This window comes from Ictalurus punctatus, chromosome 25 (genome assembly GCF_001660625.3).
Source record: "Ictalurus punctatus breed USDA103 chromosome 25, Coco_2.0, whole genome shotgun sequence".
Taxonomy (NCBI): Eukaryota; Metazoa; Chordata; class Actinopteri; order Siluriformes; family Ictaluridae; genus Ictalurus; species Ictalurus punctatus.
The window spans coordinates 16,853,126-16,870,788 of NC_030440.2; the positions used below are offsets into that span (position 1 = coordinate 16,853,126).

A 17,663-nucleotide genomic window follows, 5' to 3' on the forward strand; every position below is an offset into this window, starting at 1 on the left:
ACGCGGATTATATATATATATATATACACACACAATATCAGTAATAGCAGCAAAGAGCAAGGCTGCGTCTGAAACCGCATACTTACCTACAATATAGTAGGGGAAATACATCAATATTGGCTACTATGATAGTAGGGGAGATACGTGAATATCGGCTATTATATAGTAGGGGAAATACATGGATATCGGCTATTATATAGTAGGGGAAATACGTGAATTTCGGCTACTATACAGTAGGGGAAATACATGGATATCGGCTATTATATAGTAGGGGAAATACGTGAATTTCGGCTACTATTATAGTAGGTGAAATACATGAATATGGACTACGATAAAGTAGGGAAATACATGAAGATCGGCTATTATATAGCTGGGGAAATATGTGAATATCGGCTATTATATAGTAGGGGAAATACATGAAGATCAGCTATTATATAGCTGGGGAAATGCGTGAATTTCGGCTACTATTATAGTAGGGGAAATACATGAAGATCGGCTACTATATAGTAGGGGAAATGCGTGATTTCGGCTACTATTATAGTAGGTGAAATACATGAATTTTGGCAACTATACAGTAGGGGAAATACATGAAGATCGGCTACTATACAGTAGGGGAAATCCGTGAATTTCGGCTACTATATAGTAGGTGAAATACATGAAGATCGGCTACTATATAGTAGGGGAAATACATGAATTTCGGCTATTATATAGTAGGACAAATACATGAATTTTGGCTATTATATAGTAGGGGAAATACATGAATTTCGGCTATTATATATTAGGGGGAATACATGAATTTCAGATACTATTATAGTAGGGGAAATACATGAAGATCAGCTACTATACAGTAGGGGAAATACATGAATATCGGTTTTTATACAGTAGATGAAATACATGAATTTTGGCTATTATACAGTAGGGGAAATACATGAAGATCGGCTACTATATAGTAGGGGAAATACATGAAGATCGGCTACTATATAGTAGGGGAAATACATGAAGATCGGCTACTATACAGTAGGGGAAATACATGAAGATCGGCTACTATATAGTAGGGGAAATACATGAATTTTGGCTACTATATAGTAGGGGAAATACATGTATTTCGGCTATTATTATATTAGGGGAAATACGTGAATTTCGGCTACTTTATAGAGGTAAGTATGCGGTTTCAGACGCAGCCCGAGTGACGAGTGAGAGAGAGTGACAGAGAGCGTATCCTGATTGGTCTCTCTTTCTGCTAACTAGATATATCAGTTTTATCTGTGGGCGGGCTTTAAAGTCAACCTCTCTCACTGTCTGTCTCGCGCTCTCTCTCCAGGTCATCCATCAGCTGTAGTACAGTATCACTGTAGTGTTAATGCACGTCATGGTATGTAGTATCATAAAAAAGAAGAAAAAAGACAATACAAAATGCACTTCACCCCAGACTACACTAAAGTGTACCCCTGCTTCATATGGGTCAACAATTACAACAGTTTTCAACAGTGACTTTTCGATTGCCCATGATGGGTTAAATGATTGTAAAAGACATGCTTAGGGGAGTTTAACAGGTGTTATTTCTTCATTAGCTTGTATATACTTTATATGGGTGAGATGGAGTTGCAGGGGTTTTATATATATATATATATGTGATATACACGTGATTTTAAAAAAATGTTTTTTTTTTCATCGTTTTTATCTGCTTATCGTTACATTTAACATTGTGGGACATCCGCAAAACAAGACAGTTCCTGTACTCGCTTACGTTATAGCAGCTATAAAGTGTCCTTCCCTCACCCTCCTCTCTTCTTTTCCTCTCTTGAATGTCCTGAAGACGTTCCCAGTTACAAAGCGCTGACACTGGAGACTCCTTCCATGAACGTTTATTTATAATCCCGCGCCCGTCGTACACGTCCCTACGAACGAGCTGTTACTATAGAAACGCTAACGCATTAATTATATCATAAGCTTGTGCTTTGTAGCCGCAGGAAATGAATCAACACCTTCTGACCAATCAGAATCCAGAATCCAACAGCGCTGTGGTGTGCGTACATGTCGCGTGTAATTTGATACTGTCGTGGCAGGTTCTGCTCATCATTTTTGTGTGTTGTTGTTTAGGCCACCGTGAGCGCCTGGCAGGAGATCGAGCTGGACCGAGAGGCCGTGTGGCAGTTCGTGTGCAGCGCGACTCCTGTCCTGCAGAGAGAGTTGATATTCAGCAGCCTGGAAAACCTCACCGATCACCTGGATTACGCTCGCGTAAGAGTGAAAGCAATCTCTGTTAGGACTCTTTATCGGGAAGAACCCGGGTTACCTTCGTATTAAAGATATAACACAAAGTTCCTCAAGCTCAGCTCCATCGCTCCAGTTCTTAATCCGTCTCTAGAGACGTTCGCTCATTTTCAAACGCGTCCAGATTTATATTAAAAGCTCCACGTCCTGTTCATATTATATTATGTGTATGATTTTCGTATCGATATCTGTACGTTGTTTCTATATAATCTCGTGTCTACATGCGCGTGTGTGTGTGTAGGAGCTTCATACACAGGCTGGCGTGTTCTTCGAGAAGACCGAGTCACTGATGAGAAAGGCGTCTGAGATTCAGTCGGGTTCGGAGAGCTATTCTGTGCTGCGCGAGCAGGCGAGAGCGGCTCAGAGGACAGTGCAGGACACACAGGACCGGCTCGGGAAAACGTGAGACTGCCGACCAACTCATTTCCAGGAGAATGGAGAGACGTTGTGATGAGAGATATGTAAAGAAATGCTCGCGATATTGAATATAGAGTATAATGGCAGGGAAGACGAGTTTACTCAGATCCACAGCAATTTAGCTGGAGGGATTTATTTATTTATTTTTTTGGCTTTTATCAAGTGATAAATCCACATTCTGGGTGGTTTTTCTTATTCTTTTTTAATTTGTTATTTAATTAATGGATTAGACCTATAGTTTGTTTGTTTTTAAACCACCCCCCCCCCCCCCACACACACACACACACAAAAAAAACAAAAAAGGTAATCAATAAATTCAAAATGGCGTTGCCTTTGTGAGAAATTCCATTGTAAGAAATGTGAAAATATTTGGATGGTAATTAAAAAATAAATAAATTAAATAATAAGTGCTAGCTATATTTGCGGGACACACCTCAGACATGTCGCTCGGGTCAGGACAGGGAAAATAATCCGCAATTTATTTTTTAGCCTGAACTGTTTCTTTAAAACCTCTGACTGTGTTGACGTGTGTGTCGTTTTTTTTTTGTGTGTGTGTGTGTGTGTGTTTTTTCTCACTCCACGCAGGATATCAGAGCTTGGTGAGATGCAGGCACGATGGCAGCATTTCAGCCGTGAGTCAGAAGCGCTCTCCTCCTGGGTGTGTGAGAGAGAGAAGGAGCTGGAGGCTGTAGACGGCAACACTGCTGCCTTGGAACGACAGATTCACGCTGTGGAGGTTAAAAAAAAAATCCCAGACTTTATCACCAGGGAATTTATATAACAGTTTTCAGAGTATGAATTTTGAGCCAGTTCACATAGACATCAATGCATCGTTTCCTAGGTGATGGAGGCAGGTTTAGAGGAAAAGAAGGACATCTTGAGTCAACTGGAGGCGGAGTCTCGTGCTCTGACTCGTTTCGTCACTCCTGCAGAGGCAGAGCATATTAAAGCTCGTTTAATGCAAATCAGCACTAACTGCGAGGAGCTTACAAACAGCGTGAAGTGGCGAGGGGCGGAGCTTCGGGCCAGCTTGTCGCATAAACTGAAGTTATCTGAGGATATGGATGAGGTACAAGTATTAAATCGCCTTACGCTGCTTTGTGTGTGTGTGTGTGTGTGTGTATGTGCTACGTATTGTTAGTCTGAATTTCTGTCTGTTTTTGCTTCTTTAAGGTTAAAAGTGCACTCAGAGATCTGGCAGAGAAGTTGAATAAACCAGTTACAGGCTGCACATCAACATCCGGGACGTACCAAGCTCTTCATGAGCATATGGTAGGTATCTCTGGCTTAGAGACCTGCGCTATTCGTTTCTATGAGAAATGTTACCAAGGGTACTTTAATACTATATGAAGCGGTGCGGTTCTTCAGGCAGGTGAGATCACTGCAATCACACATTTGGCTCGGAGAACGTCCGAGCTTGTGTGCTTTTCCAGGTGAAAACTAGTGAGAAAGCGATTCGACTCTGAATCGACTCGACTCTGAATCGACTCGACTCTGAATCAACTCGACTGAAGGAAGCGAATCAAACAGCTTTTTTTGTTTGTAGATGTGAGTTGCTGAACTGAGCTGCGAGACACAAACTGAGCCAAAGCAGAAATGCCATGTGTACTGGATACTGGATCGAGGAGCCGAAAGAAAAAAATAAAGGCTGGATATGTTTTATATGGTTTTATAAGGAGGCTTTCGGCCCTACACACCTCTCAGCCAGTGTCGTTATGCCTCCAGGTGGTGGAGGAAGTACACTTTTGGTTTGTCCATGCGTCCGTCTGACATTTTTGTTAGTCTCAAGAACGAGCGTTTGAACGTTTATATGCACAAATCTACAGGGTCAAGGTCACAGCAAGGTCAGATGTCTGACTTAGTTTTTCTTCACTATATTCCTTCCTGTTTGAAGGGTCTTTCATGTGGTGGGGCAGTGCTGGCTTGGCGGTTAAGGCTCGGGGTTACTGATCGGAAAGTCGGGGGTTCAAGCCCCAGCACTGCCAGGCTCTGGGTTACTGATTGGAAGGTCGGTTGTTCAAGCCCCGGCACTGCCACTGCTGGGCCCTTGAGCAAAGCCCTTAACCCTTTCTGCTCCAGGAGCGCTGTATCATGGCTAACCCTGCACTCTGACCCCAACTTCCTGGCATCCTGGGATATGCGAAGAAAATAATTTCACTGTGCTGAGACCAATAAAGCCTCATTATCATTATGTGATACATTAGTAATTAAAAAAAAAAAAAGGCTAGACTTGTCGACGCTGTCAGCTTTGAGTCCTATTTGCTTTTCTTTTTGGTTCATTTCATTATATAGAGTGTGAAACCAAACCCAACCAAATAGCGAACGAACCAAACGCATCAGTTTCACTCTGATTCAAACTCGGTAAAATTGCTTATTAACATGACCGACCTACTCGTCTGGTGTTTGTGACTTCTGAGCTAGCAATTGTCAGACAGTGTAAAAACTTTTGACTTAATGTTTCTTAACGGGTCAGAACTTAAAGACGGTATCGTTTTAGGGTTTAAAAAATAAATAAATTACCAACATATCTGCCTGTTTTGCCTTGTTCTCACTGTCATTTTGCATTCATTTGCATTGTTCATCTATAAGACTTTATGGCTACGCACTATAGCTAGCTAAACTCTTACCCACAGTCACTAGTTTAGCATTGCTTAGCAACACTTCACCAGGGAACACTGTTTGTCTTCTCATGTCATTCTTTGTCTTGTCATTTCCTCCGATCCCAGGATGCATGGCAGGCTCTTAAGCTCCTGCAGCCCAAACTGGTGTCACTGAGCCTGGGTTTGAGAAGGATATCTAATAAAGATCAGATGGAGAAAGAAGTATCAGACCTCCAGCAGGCTCATGTACAATACTCTAATAAGGCTGCCAGGAAACAAGCCAAACTGGAGGACCTGTTGACTCGGTGGCAGCAGTAAGTCCAGCTTATTTTTCTGTGTTTCCCATCGATCTCTTTAGAATTCAGGAGGAAACGTCGAAACCTGAAGGGTCTCAAAGCTTCTGTGCTCTGAGAGTAAAAGTTCTTTTTTTTTTTTACTCTCATTTTTTTCAGCGAATCCAAACGTTTAACGAGCTGCATTTCAAATTGTTGAAATGTTGTTGAATATAGAACCGATATATTCAAATTTCGAAGATTCATGTCGAAATTTTTCACTACCGTTAGACGTGTTTACTTTCAAGCATTACAGTTTCAGGCTCAGGTTCTCCTGACTGATTTTACTCCCAAGTTTTTTCCTTTTAAAAAAGGTTACGAGTAGAAACTTTTGTCAACGCTAGAACCAGTAAACCATCCAAAGAACCCTTGAGAAGCCTTTGTTCTTGCTGGTTATCCCATAATATCCAACAGTGGAGAATACATTTGTGGCGTGAAGAACACGATACCATGCTGGGGATTAAATTAGTGTTCGGTGTTAAATTTGAAGTCCTTCTTGTGGTTTTCCTTTGCTAGATATGAAAGAGGACTCTCGGTTCTCCAGGGCTGGTTGGACAGTTCGGAGAACCTCTGTAAATCCGATACTCCATACCTGATCACGGATAAAGCCAGACTCCACAGCCAGCTACAAGCACTCCAGGTTAGTCATAAGAGAACAATCCGGTAGCACGTAGTACATGAGTATTTATACATGGTTTTCTTTGACACTGACAACCTACATGGTTTGAGTTTGGTTTGTTACTCCTGGACCTAAGTTCCTGCCCTAGAAGAACCGTTGACTGAACAGTATTCCCATTGGTTTTAGTTATTAATGCATTTGTGTTGGGCGTGATTGTTATCTGGCAGGACCTGCAGAGTGAGGTTCCCACTCAAGAGTCTTTGCTGGAGAAGTTGGAGACCCAGGCCAAGTTTCTGTACCCCGTAGCATCAGAGGAACGAGTGGGAGAACTGACAGAGCTTCACTGCAACCTGGAGGAGAGGTGGTGTTCTCTCAGTGTGAGCATCCCTCTCAGGTAAACCCGCAAACATAGCTGAGATTTTAAGTAGGGGTCTACGGAGAATTGCAGTAGACACAATATTATACACTTAACCAGTTAAACACAAGAAAAAAGCCTTCCATCAGTCATCCTAAAGGGTTCTTCTGCAGGCCTTCAAGTAGAACCCTTTTAGAAAGCTAAAACTGTTAACCATCTAAAGAGCCCTTGAGGAACAATGTTTGCTAAGAGTACCTGACAGAAGAAGGTTCCAAGTTGAACCCCTTTTGAAAGTTTGAACTGTTAACCATTCAAAGAAGCCTCGAGGAACCCTTTTTGCTAAATGTGTCTTCTACCTTACAGCAGAGGGTTCCCCTTTTAGCCAGGGTTCTAAGTCGAACCCCTGTGGGAAGCTAGACATGTTAAACATCTGAGGAACCGTCAAGGAACCCATTTTGCTAAGAGTATACACTACCTTACAGCAGATGGTTTCAATCACAGAAAAGGTTCCAAGAAGAACCCCTTTGGAAAGCATGAACTGTTCCTTGAGGAACTAAGAGAAATGCTAAGAGTATTTCTAAGGCTGTATAGTACTCTCTTTATTGTTTCTTCTAAGTGGGTTGTTTTATTGTTAGTAAGAATATCAAATTTCATTCTTGTCATTCTTGCTGACAATATTTGAGAACGCTCTTAAAAAAATGGTTCCATCTAGCATACTAGAGATGCTACAGTCCAGTCAAATGGAAACTATAGGTCCTCATATGGAATCTTTTAGAGTTCCCTCAGAGGGGCAAACCAAAGAACGCTTTGGGGTATTGGATGAAACATTTTTACTAAGACTGTAGAAATTTCAAGGGATTTGAATCACTGAAAATCCTTCATATGTACAGTACATTGCCTGAAGACATTTCTTAGCATCTACACTCTTAGAAAAAATAAGGTGTTCCTCAAGGGTTCTTTGGATGGTTTAATAGTCTTCAACTTTCTGATCAAGAATTAATGAAGCTCCTCAGATGAGTGGTGGTGGTTCTTCAAGGTTACATGATTGCTCCAGTCACCTTACTATACTATAATTACTTTAATGCAATGTAGATGACTAAAAAGCCTTCAGAGGTGAAGTCTAGAATCCTAAAGGGACATAATACATCCTTATTTGGTGTTTCTCTCTAGTGGGTGTCTTTAAAGGTTCTATGTAAAACTCAATAAAACAACAGGAACTTCAGAAAACAGTTCCAAATAGAACCTCTGTGGAAAGTTGTATCTCTGAAGAACCCTTGAGAAACTGTCTCTTAATAGAAGTGTAGGTCAGTAGAAGTAGCTGTAGCGTGTCATTTATTGATTTTCATGACTTCCAGGATTCAAGAACTTCAGGCACATCTTTCTCAGCTTGAGCAGTTTAACCAGGTCCTAATGACCCTCACTCAGTGGAGTGAAAACTTCCTCAGGCAGCTGAGATACAGGTCCAAAGTCACCATTACTGACTTGACATCTTTTTGTACCCAGATCAAGGTAAAGACAAACAATCTGTTGTACATATATTCATCAATCTTTCTTATTTAAGCTGTATTACACTACGTTCTATTTTTCCATTTAAAGGATGATGAAACTCTTCTCCAAACCCAAAGCAAAGCAATGGAGGAACTGAAGAAGCACATGGAGGGATTAAGTCCTTCCTTGGCTCCATTGGATATTCACCGATTACAGGCCAAACAAGAAGACTGTCTCCAGCCCTTCTCAGAGGCTAAGAGTCTTCTGCAGAACCGTTCTGAGGCTCTGGTTAAACTTGAGACCTTCTTGGTGACGTATAGGTCCACCACCAGTTCACTCCAGACCCTGCAGAGAGCTGTAGGACAGGCAAACTGGGACCAAACCAAGGATAGGAACCTGAACCAGGAACTAGAGCAGTTGTCCCAGGAGTTAGCCTCAGTGGAGGTGCAGGCTATAAGTCTGGACAGCAGCCTGAACAAGGCATATCTACACTTGCACGGCACCGATGGGGACAGGACGTCCTGCCGGGGGCTGGTGGAGGATCTGGGATCAGGACTGCAGCAGATTCAGAGGAGCATGGGGACAAGGCAGAGCGAGGCCGAAGCTCTAGGAGCCATGTGGAGCTCCTTTACGAGAAGAAAGGAGCTGCTTTTGAGGAGCCTGACGGAGCTGGAGGATAGAGCCAGAAAACCATGGTTTCCAGAACCAAGCACACAGAAATTCCAACAAAGGTACCCCATATCAGTGCCCCATATATACAGTGTCTCGCATAAGTATTGATCCCTACAGTGAAGGGTGGTGGGAGCATCGTGTTAAGAGTCACTTCTCTGACTAATATTCTCTTTACCCTGTCCCTGACTTTCGCTGGATGACGTCATAATGTACATAATTTAACACATAATTTAACAAACTTAATTGCAAAGCACCAACGTTACAGTGGAAACGCACGCCCAAACCGGTCAACTTGGTCATCCTAATCCCTACGGTACATTTACGATTGCACTTGCTCGTCCTCAGACTACAACCCGACGAATCCCGCTGGCATGTGCGTTTTCGCTGTCGACAAGGTAGACCTGTCAATCAAGCACTGTGGGCAGGGCATAAAGTCCGGAATACTGTACGCTGCTACATCTTGTCATGTTACCGAGAAACTGGAAAGAGTTAAAGCTCCTCTGTCCTTAAGACCTTCCTGTGATGGAAAGCTTTGGTGGAGCTTTACCTCTGACTCTTAGAAATCGCTGACACCGGAGACTCCTTCCATAAATGTTTAAGTCCCTGTTGATGGATTGACCGTTAGTATAGAAACCTATTTTCAGAGATGTTATGCTATAGAATATTAATCAGCACCTTCTGACCAAAATCCAGAATTCAGTTTTAATGTTTGAGGCATTTCTTGTTTGTCGTATGTGTGTGTGTGTGTGTGTGACAGACTGTGGATGCTGAACCAATTGGAGGAGGAGCTGGAGGCTCTGCAGCACAGTCAGCTGTGGTTAGGCGAGAAAGGCGAGCAGTTGGCTCACAGAGACCCTGAGAAGGTCCGGGAGACCCGGCGGGATGTGAGCCTTGTCCAAACCAGCTGGGAGAAAATTAAGAACGTCATCTCAGAGGAGTAAGTGTATCATCTAACAGGACATCCGGAATGAAAACCTGAGGAACATTGCCTGAGTTTGCTTTGTGTCCGTGCAGGCAGGAGAAGTGCAGAGTGCTGGTGGAGATGTGTAAGGATTACCAGACTCTGAAGTCCAAACTCGGCTCGGTTCTCGAAAGAGCTCATGCCGTCACCGGTACCCGGTCTGTCCAGCACAGCCCTGAGGACATCCGGAGATCCCTGAACCGGGTCGGTGTCATGCGCCGGGCTGATTTGGCGTCTTATTAAAATAGCAATCCTAGCGGTTCTGGAGTTTGTTCTAGGGCTGCCTCGATACTATTTTTTTCCCGACTGGGTACGAGTGTACCGCTACGGATTCTCCGTATGGATAATCAATCAGGGACGTCACAGGATATTTAGTTTAGCTTTTGTTCATGCACTTACGCTACTAGATTGGTTCTTTATAAACGTCAGCAAGTTCATTTTAAACGAAGTCCACTATCTAGCGACGTTAGTTACGTCGGTTGGAGACGAGTAGGTTTTGTGTCACTTCGGCAAAGCGCCTCTGTACAGCTGTAGAGTAAACGTAAAGTGTGTTTTGTTGTCGTTCCATCTCTCGTTTTCTATTTCGGATTGTCACGAACAACACACTGGCTAAAAGCTGGTATTGTCACTCACCTAGCATCGTCCGTAGACGTTTTGTTTTGTCATTTAGCTGCTAGTGACGAGCTCCTCGTGCTCAGTTTTATGTTTAAGATGCTGTATCGGGTTACTTGTATCGTGGGAAGATGCTGTAGTTCCTCCTCTTGATGTTTGTGGAGTCTATTATACAAGTGCAAACCTTTAAGCAGTGTCCGTGCGTTTCTGTAGCTGGAGGCGGTGAGGTCAGAGTCGGCAGGCGCTCGGGACGACCTCGATTTGTTCATCTGTAAAAGCAAATCCTTCATCGGCGAGCTGAGGAACCTTCCAGAAGACATCGCGGAAGCAGTCCGCGTGGAAACGGACACTATTGTGGAGCAGTGGATGAATGTGAGATGTTTATAAATCTCCACCTATGCGTTGAGACTAGCATTGTTACACCGCTTTAAAAGCCTGCGCTCGTCTGTTTTTCTTCCAGACATCAGCGAGGATGGAAACCGAAGCGGATCGTCTTACATCCGCCCTCGAGTTATGGAACGAGGTTAACTCGATCGTTAACGACGTCGAGTGTTGGAGCGCCACCTCGGTCAGCGAGCTCGGTGACGGACCCGTGAACGTCTTATCCAGTGCCAACATGGAGGACTGCCTCTGTCAGTTTAAGGTCAGCCGATGTCACGTACACCTGATGAGGAAAAGCGTATAAACGTTCGATTTGTATAAACAAGTCTGTGAAATGTTATGATGGAAGATTAAACGACGTGCGTTTGAACAGCTGGAGATCGAGAGCAAAAAGTTGCTAATGGAGACCCTGCAAGGAAAGGTTACCGAGCTACAGGAAGTGACGAAGGACCAGCAAACTGACAGCGAGCTCCAGGTAAAGACACAACCCTAAAGCAGCATAGGTTCCAAGTGGAACCTCTTTGGAACGTTGGAAATATCCGAGGAACCCTTGAGGAACATTGTTTGATAAGAGTACATGCTTTAACGTTACTGAATAAACATTGTTCACTTTTAAATCGCTAGTAATAGTGCCATTTTTATTTTATTCATAATTTTTTTTTACATTTTGTGGCGTTATATGATTATTAATAACACACAATGTTAAGAAAAATAGAAAAAGTCCCATAAAAATATGAAATCGATGTAAATTTGTGCCAAGAGTATTGAAGGAACAAAAATATACAACGGGAGAAGAAAAACACTCTGAAATGTGCAGCCAGAGTTAGCGTCCGCCATTCTGGCACAAATCTCAAGTGTGGGCGGGGCTTAACAGCGCTTTACTCTCATTGGCTTGTGAGATTTGGACGGACAGCTCCCTGACCTGTAAGTACAGACTTTCGGAGAACGTTCTGCACGCGGTTCTCTGTGTAGTTATAGTGTTTGTATGTTGTAGTGGAAATTACATCGTACTTATGTACTTACTCAGCGTATTAGTTCGTAATTCCTTTTCGGAGGTTCCGGTAATCTCGTACCGGTATTTTTTTTCGAGACGAGCTCCCGGGAGCGGCACAAGTGACTTCTTCGTCGTCGTCGTCCTCCTCCTCCTCCTCAGCTGGACACTCAAGCTGTCGACCCAAATCTCACTAGCCAATGAGAGTAACCCGCTGTTAAGCCCCGCCCACGCACGAGCGGTCTGTGCGGCGCGTAAACGAAAAGTTTGAAAGCGTGAACGAAAACTCAGAGACGCGACTGAAACGTACTGACGGACAGGAAAAATGTCCTCATTACCTCAAGCTCACGTCTCGGCATTCTGTATAATCGGACACGTTTTATAGCACGACATGCTTTAACCGCTGTGTGTTTTCATTCCGACAAGGCGATGGCAGCTGATCTGAGGAAGAAGATCTTCCATGCTGAAGAGGTTTATGAGCAGGCCAGGTCCATCCTGAGGGACTTCAGCTGTCAGAGCCGGCAACTCCAGGACGTGATTTCCCAGATGGCTGAACAGCTGGACACCGTCGAGAGCACATTGTCAGAGCTATCGCAGTCATCTGACCCAGAAAATGTGCCCAAGATAAAGGTTAGGTTTTTCCATTTGCACCACAGGGATCTACTTGTACTTCTTAACACCGTCCTTCTCGCTCATGCGGCACATTTTGCCACACCGCACTCGGTGTAAACTGAAATCAGTGACCTTTTTTTTACTTTTTTTTTTTTGGAACGCAAATATGTGATTTATAAATGGTTAGTGCAGATTTTAGCACTGATTCTGGTCACATTTGTCCACGTAAACAGACGGCGCTACATACATTCCAAACCATCTGTCTAGTTTTTTAATTGTTGAAAAAAAATACTTTTGTTGCTATGGTAACGGGATATTTTCAGATGTTTGGCTACCGGTAACTCGGGGCGAAAATAACCATACAGACCCAGATACTTAAATCGCACTCGTCTCATCCTGCGACAAGAGAGCGCTAGGTAACGTTCATATCCGCGTCAAAAGTTTAGACTCGTCCTGTATTATTATTTTTCTCTCCACATTTTAGAGTAATAATAATAATATTAAAGTCATCAAAACTCTAGAGTAACACAAATGGAACTATGGGAATTATGTCGTGATGAAAAAAAATTCCGAAATAATTGAGTGTTTTATCGTCTTCGAAGTCGACGCCCTTTTCGTCTAGAATTTCCAGAAATGTATTCTCGGCGTTTTCTCCGGCGATTTCTTGAGGAATTTCCCCGAGATGCTTTTTAAACAGGATTAACGGAGTTCACGCCGGCGCCGGACTCTCATCTCCTGCTTTTCCGAATATTTCTCTCCGAGTCGTCCGTTTAAATAAAGATTTTTTTGCAAATAAAATGAAAACAAACGGACACGTCGGGACGATTCTATTTTTGTCCACGCCGCCGATTTCGCACGTTTGATCACACGCCGTCAGACCGGAGGCTTTTTAACATCGCGAGAAACGTTTCAGTCGGGCGTCCACAAACTTTTGACCGGCAGCGTGCGTTCATAGACGCTGACGCGTTTTATTTTAACGATATTTTCCGATGACACTTTTTTAGTGCATTTTGGGGAATTTATACGTTATGAGTAAGCATTAACACACTTGGGTGCATGCTGCGAGAGGAAAATAATCAACAACTCGGTGGCGTAATGAAGCGGATTTATTGTTACCACAACGAAGATGGGGATTTTTCCGTAACAGCATGTTCCTGAAGTGTTTTATTCCTCTAACACCACGCCAGTGGTATTTTATCCATTTATTGTCAAATTTTGTGACGAGAAACAAATGAGTTCCTGTTCGAACTATAAACATCCGTTCCCTCATCAGCCTCTCTTTTGTCCCTCCCTCTTGATGATAATTAGACAAAACAAAACCTTATCGATGCTTACGTGGATGCATAACTGTTTTATCTCCTCTATCCCACTCTTTATTATGATTTGTCAATAACGACACATTTTTATTTATTAAAGAACGCCACGCCCCCTTTTTCATCCGTTTATCGTCACGTTTAATGTCACGGAACAAGTTCCTGTTCTCGCGTGCGTCGTCGCAGCTATAAACGGTTGTTCCCTCGCCTCGCTGTCCTTTCTCGCTTGGAGCGGACGAGACCCGAAACGAAACGAAAACAAACGCAGCTCGTCATGTTACCGAGAGACTTACAAAGCGCCGACACTGGAGACTCCTTCCATCCGCGTTAGATAAACGCGTCCTTATAAAACAAACCGACCCATAACGATGCGCATCGCTGTTGCCATGGAAACGATGACGCGGTAGAACGAGCGCGTTAATACAAACGTGCGATTTGCAGCTGCGCGACTGTTTGTCAGAGCTTCCGTTAGGGAAAAACGAATCGACGGGCTTCCGAACCAATCAGAATCCAGAAAGCAGTGCGTGTTCAGTCTAACGTTAGGAGAAGTCTACAGTCAACATCAGTTCATTATATTTATTAGGAATGCACTAGAAAATGGCAGAAAATGGTCAAAAATTGGCAAAACAACAACAACAAAAAAAAACGTATAATGAATTTAAAAAAAAAAGATTAAAAGCGTCATCTATACAGCTCATACATTTTTCTGGATCTTTCTATTCATTGTTCCTGTTTGGGATTGATGGAAAGTCTGCTTCTGTTATAAATCATATACAGCTTGGATTGATGGTTAAATGTTGTTCTGGATGTTTTGTTATCTCAGGAGCTCCAGAAGACTCTGAAGCAGGTGGACGGCGGTTTGGACGTGACGGCCGAGTCTCTGCGAGTGCTCTGTAGAGCTTACCCGGCTCAGCAGCTGACCGCTCTGGGTGAGAGCGTCACCGAGCTGGTGAAGCGGAGCGAAGCGGCCGCTCGGCGTTCCGACCGGATCCTCCGAACGCTACAGGAAACGCTCCTGCACGGTTTTAACGGTACGTTTTCACCATCCACAGCCGGAGAGGTTCTACCTGTTGCCACGCACACGGCAGTCTGACAGCTCTCATCGGGAACCGATTAGGCTTCGTTACCAGGGCAACAGACAGCTTCTTTTTTTTTTTTCCTCTTCGGACCCGCCCACACAGACCATCTGCTCTCGGCTCTCGTAAACTCATAAACTGACCGTCCGTGGCGTCGCCTCCTCTCTGTCTCTGTCCGTGTCTCATCCTTTACTCGTGTGTGCTGTCTCGCTCACAGAACTCGCACAGGATTTCCACACTTGGCTCTCGGAGCTGAGAGCAGGTACCGAGGAGTGCCCTGACGACGCAGGAGACATTCCTGACGTTACCGCTCTGCTGCACAGGCTCAAGGTAGCACCACATTTATACACGATTCACCTTCGAGGGTGGAACGGGGGGGGGGAACGCACTACAATCTAAAACTAAATCTGGCCTCACGTCAATAAATCCTACGAATCAAGCGAATGAAAAAACGGATGCCCAGAGGAATCGAAAGCATCACGATCCGCTAAAATTTTAAATATGCCTCAAAGATATTGGGCTTTGGTGTAAGTGGCGTAAAGGAGGACCTTCACCTGTTAACCAAAGCTTGGGACGTAAGTGGAGTTTTTACTACCAGGACAAGCTGTGTTATTTTATTTATTTATTTATTTGTTTATTGGTGGGAGGGAAGAAAAGTCTGATGAGGGAACAGCTGTTTAGAGCTGCTATGTAATTATAAATGGATAAAAAGTCATGCTTAGTAAATTCAAGTAAAGAGAACTTGGCCCACTGCTGTGGTATAAGAGGAATAAGACATTATGGGATGTGCTGTTGTTTACGTGGCAACTCTGCCTCGTCACACCACTTCGTTGTGGATTATTTTCCTATAACAGCATGACGCCGAGTGTTTTATTCTTTACTCGGTTGAGGGAACCGGAATTTAAAGCATTTCATATTTATCTTAGATTAGCTTTAGCCTCAGTTGCTGTTTATAAAACTGAAGTTAATGTAATTTAAAAAAAATTTTTAAAAGTACACTAGCGGTCAAATGTTTAGACACACTCTTTATTTTTATTTTTTAGCAAACTTTATTTTATATTTTTTAAAAATAATAAATGTACACTATCGGTCAAAAGTTTCTTTATTTCTATTTCTCCACATTTTAGAATAATAATAATAAAGTCATCAAATCTCTGGAGTAACACAAGTGGAACTATGGGAATTATGTCGTGATAAAAAATCCCGAATAAATCAGAATAATTTAATATTTTATCATCTTCAAAGTCGACGCCCTTTTCGTCTAGAACTTCCAGGAATGTTTTCTCTGCGTTTTCTCGAGCGATTTCTTGAGGAGTTTCCCCGAGATGATTTTTAAACAGTATTAAAGGAGTTCCCGCCGACGCCGGACTCTTATCTCCTGCTTTTCCGAATATTTTTTGTAAATAAAATGAAAAAAAAAATGAACACGTCGGGACGATTCTATTTTTGTCTACGACACCGATTTCACACGTTTAATCACACACCTTCAGATCAGAAGCTTTTTAACATCACGAGAAACATTTCAGTCGGGCGTCCACAAACTTTTGACCGGCAGTGTGTGATAATGTGTGATATAGACAGATATAGAGTTTTCCACACAAATATTTTGTTTATAAACGTACAGTTTTGACACGGTACTCCTGTTTATACTTAAGTATTTTTTCCCCCCTGAACAAACCATTCTTTCTTTGTGCTCAAATCGCTCAGATACTGTACTGTTTTTAAAGGTTTTTAAAGTATTCAAATGAAGCCTAACAGTTCTACCTTGGCTAGAGAAACTGCCGAATTCCTGTGACACGTCCCCCCGTGCTTCAGGTGTCTCTGGAGCAGGTCAGAGAGGGTGAGGAACGCCTGAACAGACTTCATGAAGAAGAAGAGAAGCTCCTTACACACCTGTCTAGATCTGCGGCTGGAGGGGTGCTGGAGCGTCTGGCCTCGTGTCAGCAGGCGCTGGATGGATTTACCGTGGCCTGCAGACAGAGAGTGCGGTGTTTAGAGGAGAGCGCCGCCCTACAGGACGGGTGAAGCTCTACCTCGATTATAATAAAGCATGTACACACAAATCACAAAGCTAGCATACGAACACAAAGCTTACAATATAGAGTACAAATAGAGTACAGAGTAATAGTACAAATATATAATATCACGATTCTGATAGCATTTCTGCCAAATACTATATATATATATATATATATATATATATATATATATATATATATATATATATAATCACGATATGTAGGTTTGCTCACAAACGGCCAATAATACAGTAGTGTTGGATTTTTAACAAATAAATAAATAAAATGTTTCCTCAGTATATAAGATTGGCTAGTGTCGTCGTGATTGACAAGGGAGAGAGAGAGAGAGAGAGAGAGAGAGAGAGAGAGAGTATGCCCCTCCCACCCAGAGAGCACGCCTATTTTGCTCTATAGACTTGGTTGGGATTGAAACTCCCGTTCTCCGGACCATAGCGCGAACGCAGTTCTGCGTATCTGTGAAAAGAGAAGTACGTCCAGAGACGTAACAAGAGAGACACATTGAGAAAAAGAAAAATGGAGATGTGGAGAGAGACATAACTGGAGAGAGGTAAGAAATTGAGAGGGAGAAACGGAGAAAGAGAGAGATGGAGAGAAAGAGAAAGATGGAGAGAGAGATAAGGAGACAGAGAGAGAGAGAGAGAGAGGCAAATGACACAATTGGAAAGAGACCATTTGAGATATAGAGAGAGAGAGTTGGATGGAGAGCGAGAAAGAGACAGAAATTGAGAGAGCTGGAGAGACAGGGATGGAGAGAAAGACAGAAATAGAAAGAGACAAATTAGGATATAGAGAGAGATTTGGATGGAGAAAGAGACAGAAATTGAGAGAGATAGAGAGAGCAAAAAGAAAGGGTGAGAGAGATAGAGAAAGATAAAAAGATGGCGAGAGAGACAGAAATGACAGAAATGGAAAGAGACAAAT

The 17,663-nt window shown here is 42.9% G+C and overlaps 1 protein-coding gene across 1 annotated transcript in view; it reads left to right on the plus strand.

Annotated features, from left to right (window-relative positions):
• Positions 1–17,663, plus strand: part of syne1a (spectrin repeat containing, nuclear envelope 1a) — a 210,663-nt gene that overhangs the window by 67,877 nt on the left and 125,123 nt on the right. Inside the window, exons 32-50 of the mRNA XM_053675608.1 lie at positions 2,101–2,241; positions 2,516–2,676; positions 3,277–3,427; positions 3,533–3,760; positions 3,865–3,963; positions 5,418–5,605; positions 6,140–6,263; positions 6,470–6,636; positions 7,953–8,106; positions 8,194–8,816; positions 9,515–9,694; positions 9,772–9,922; positions 10,544–10,702; positions 10,791–10,973; positions 11,085–11,186; positions 12,129–12,332; positions 14,451–14,658; positions 14,921–15,033; positions 16,519–16,724. Of these exons, the coding sequence (XP_053531583.1) occupies positions 2,101–2,241; positions 2,516–2,676; positions 3,277–3,427; positions 3,533–3,760; positions 3,865–3,963; positions 5,418–5,605; positions 6,140–6,263; positions 6,470–6,636; positions 7,953–8,106; positions 8,194–8,816; positions 9,515–9,694; positions 9,772–9,922; positions 10,544–10,702; positions 10,791–10,973; positions 11,085–11,186; positions 12,129–12,332; positions 14,451–14,658; positions 14,921–15,033; positions 16,519–16,724 (3,542 nt within the window). The remainder of the gene's footprint in view (positions 1–2,100; positions 2,242–2,515; positions 2,677–3,276; positions 3,428–3,532; positions 3,761–3,864; positions 3,964–5,417; positions 5,606–6,139; positions 6,264–6,469; positions 6,637–7,952; positions 8,107–8,193; positions 8,817–9,514; positions 9,695–9,771; positions 9,923–10,543; positions 10,703–10,790; positions 10,974–11,084; positions 11,187–12,128; positions 12,333–14,450; positions 14,659–14,920; positions 15,034–16,518; positions 16,725–17,663) is intronic.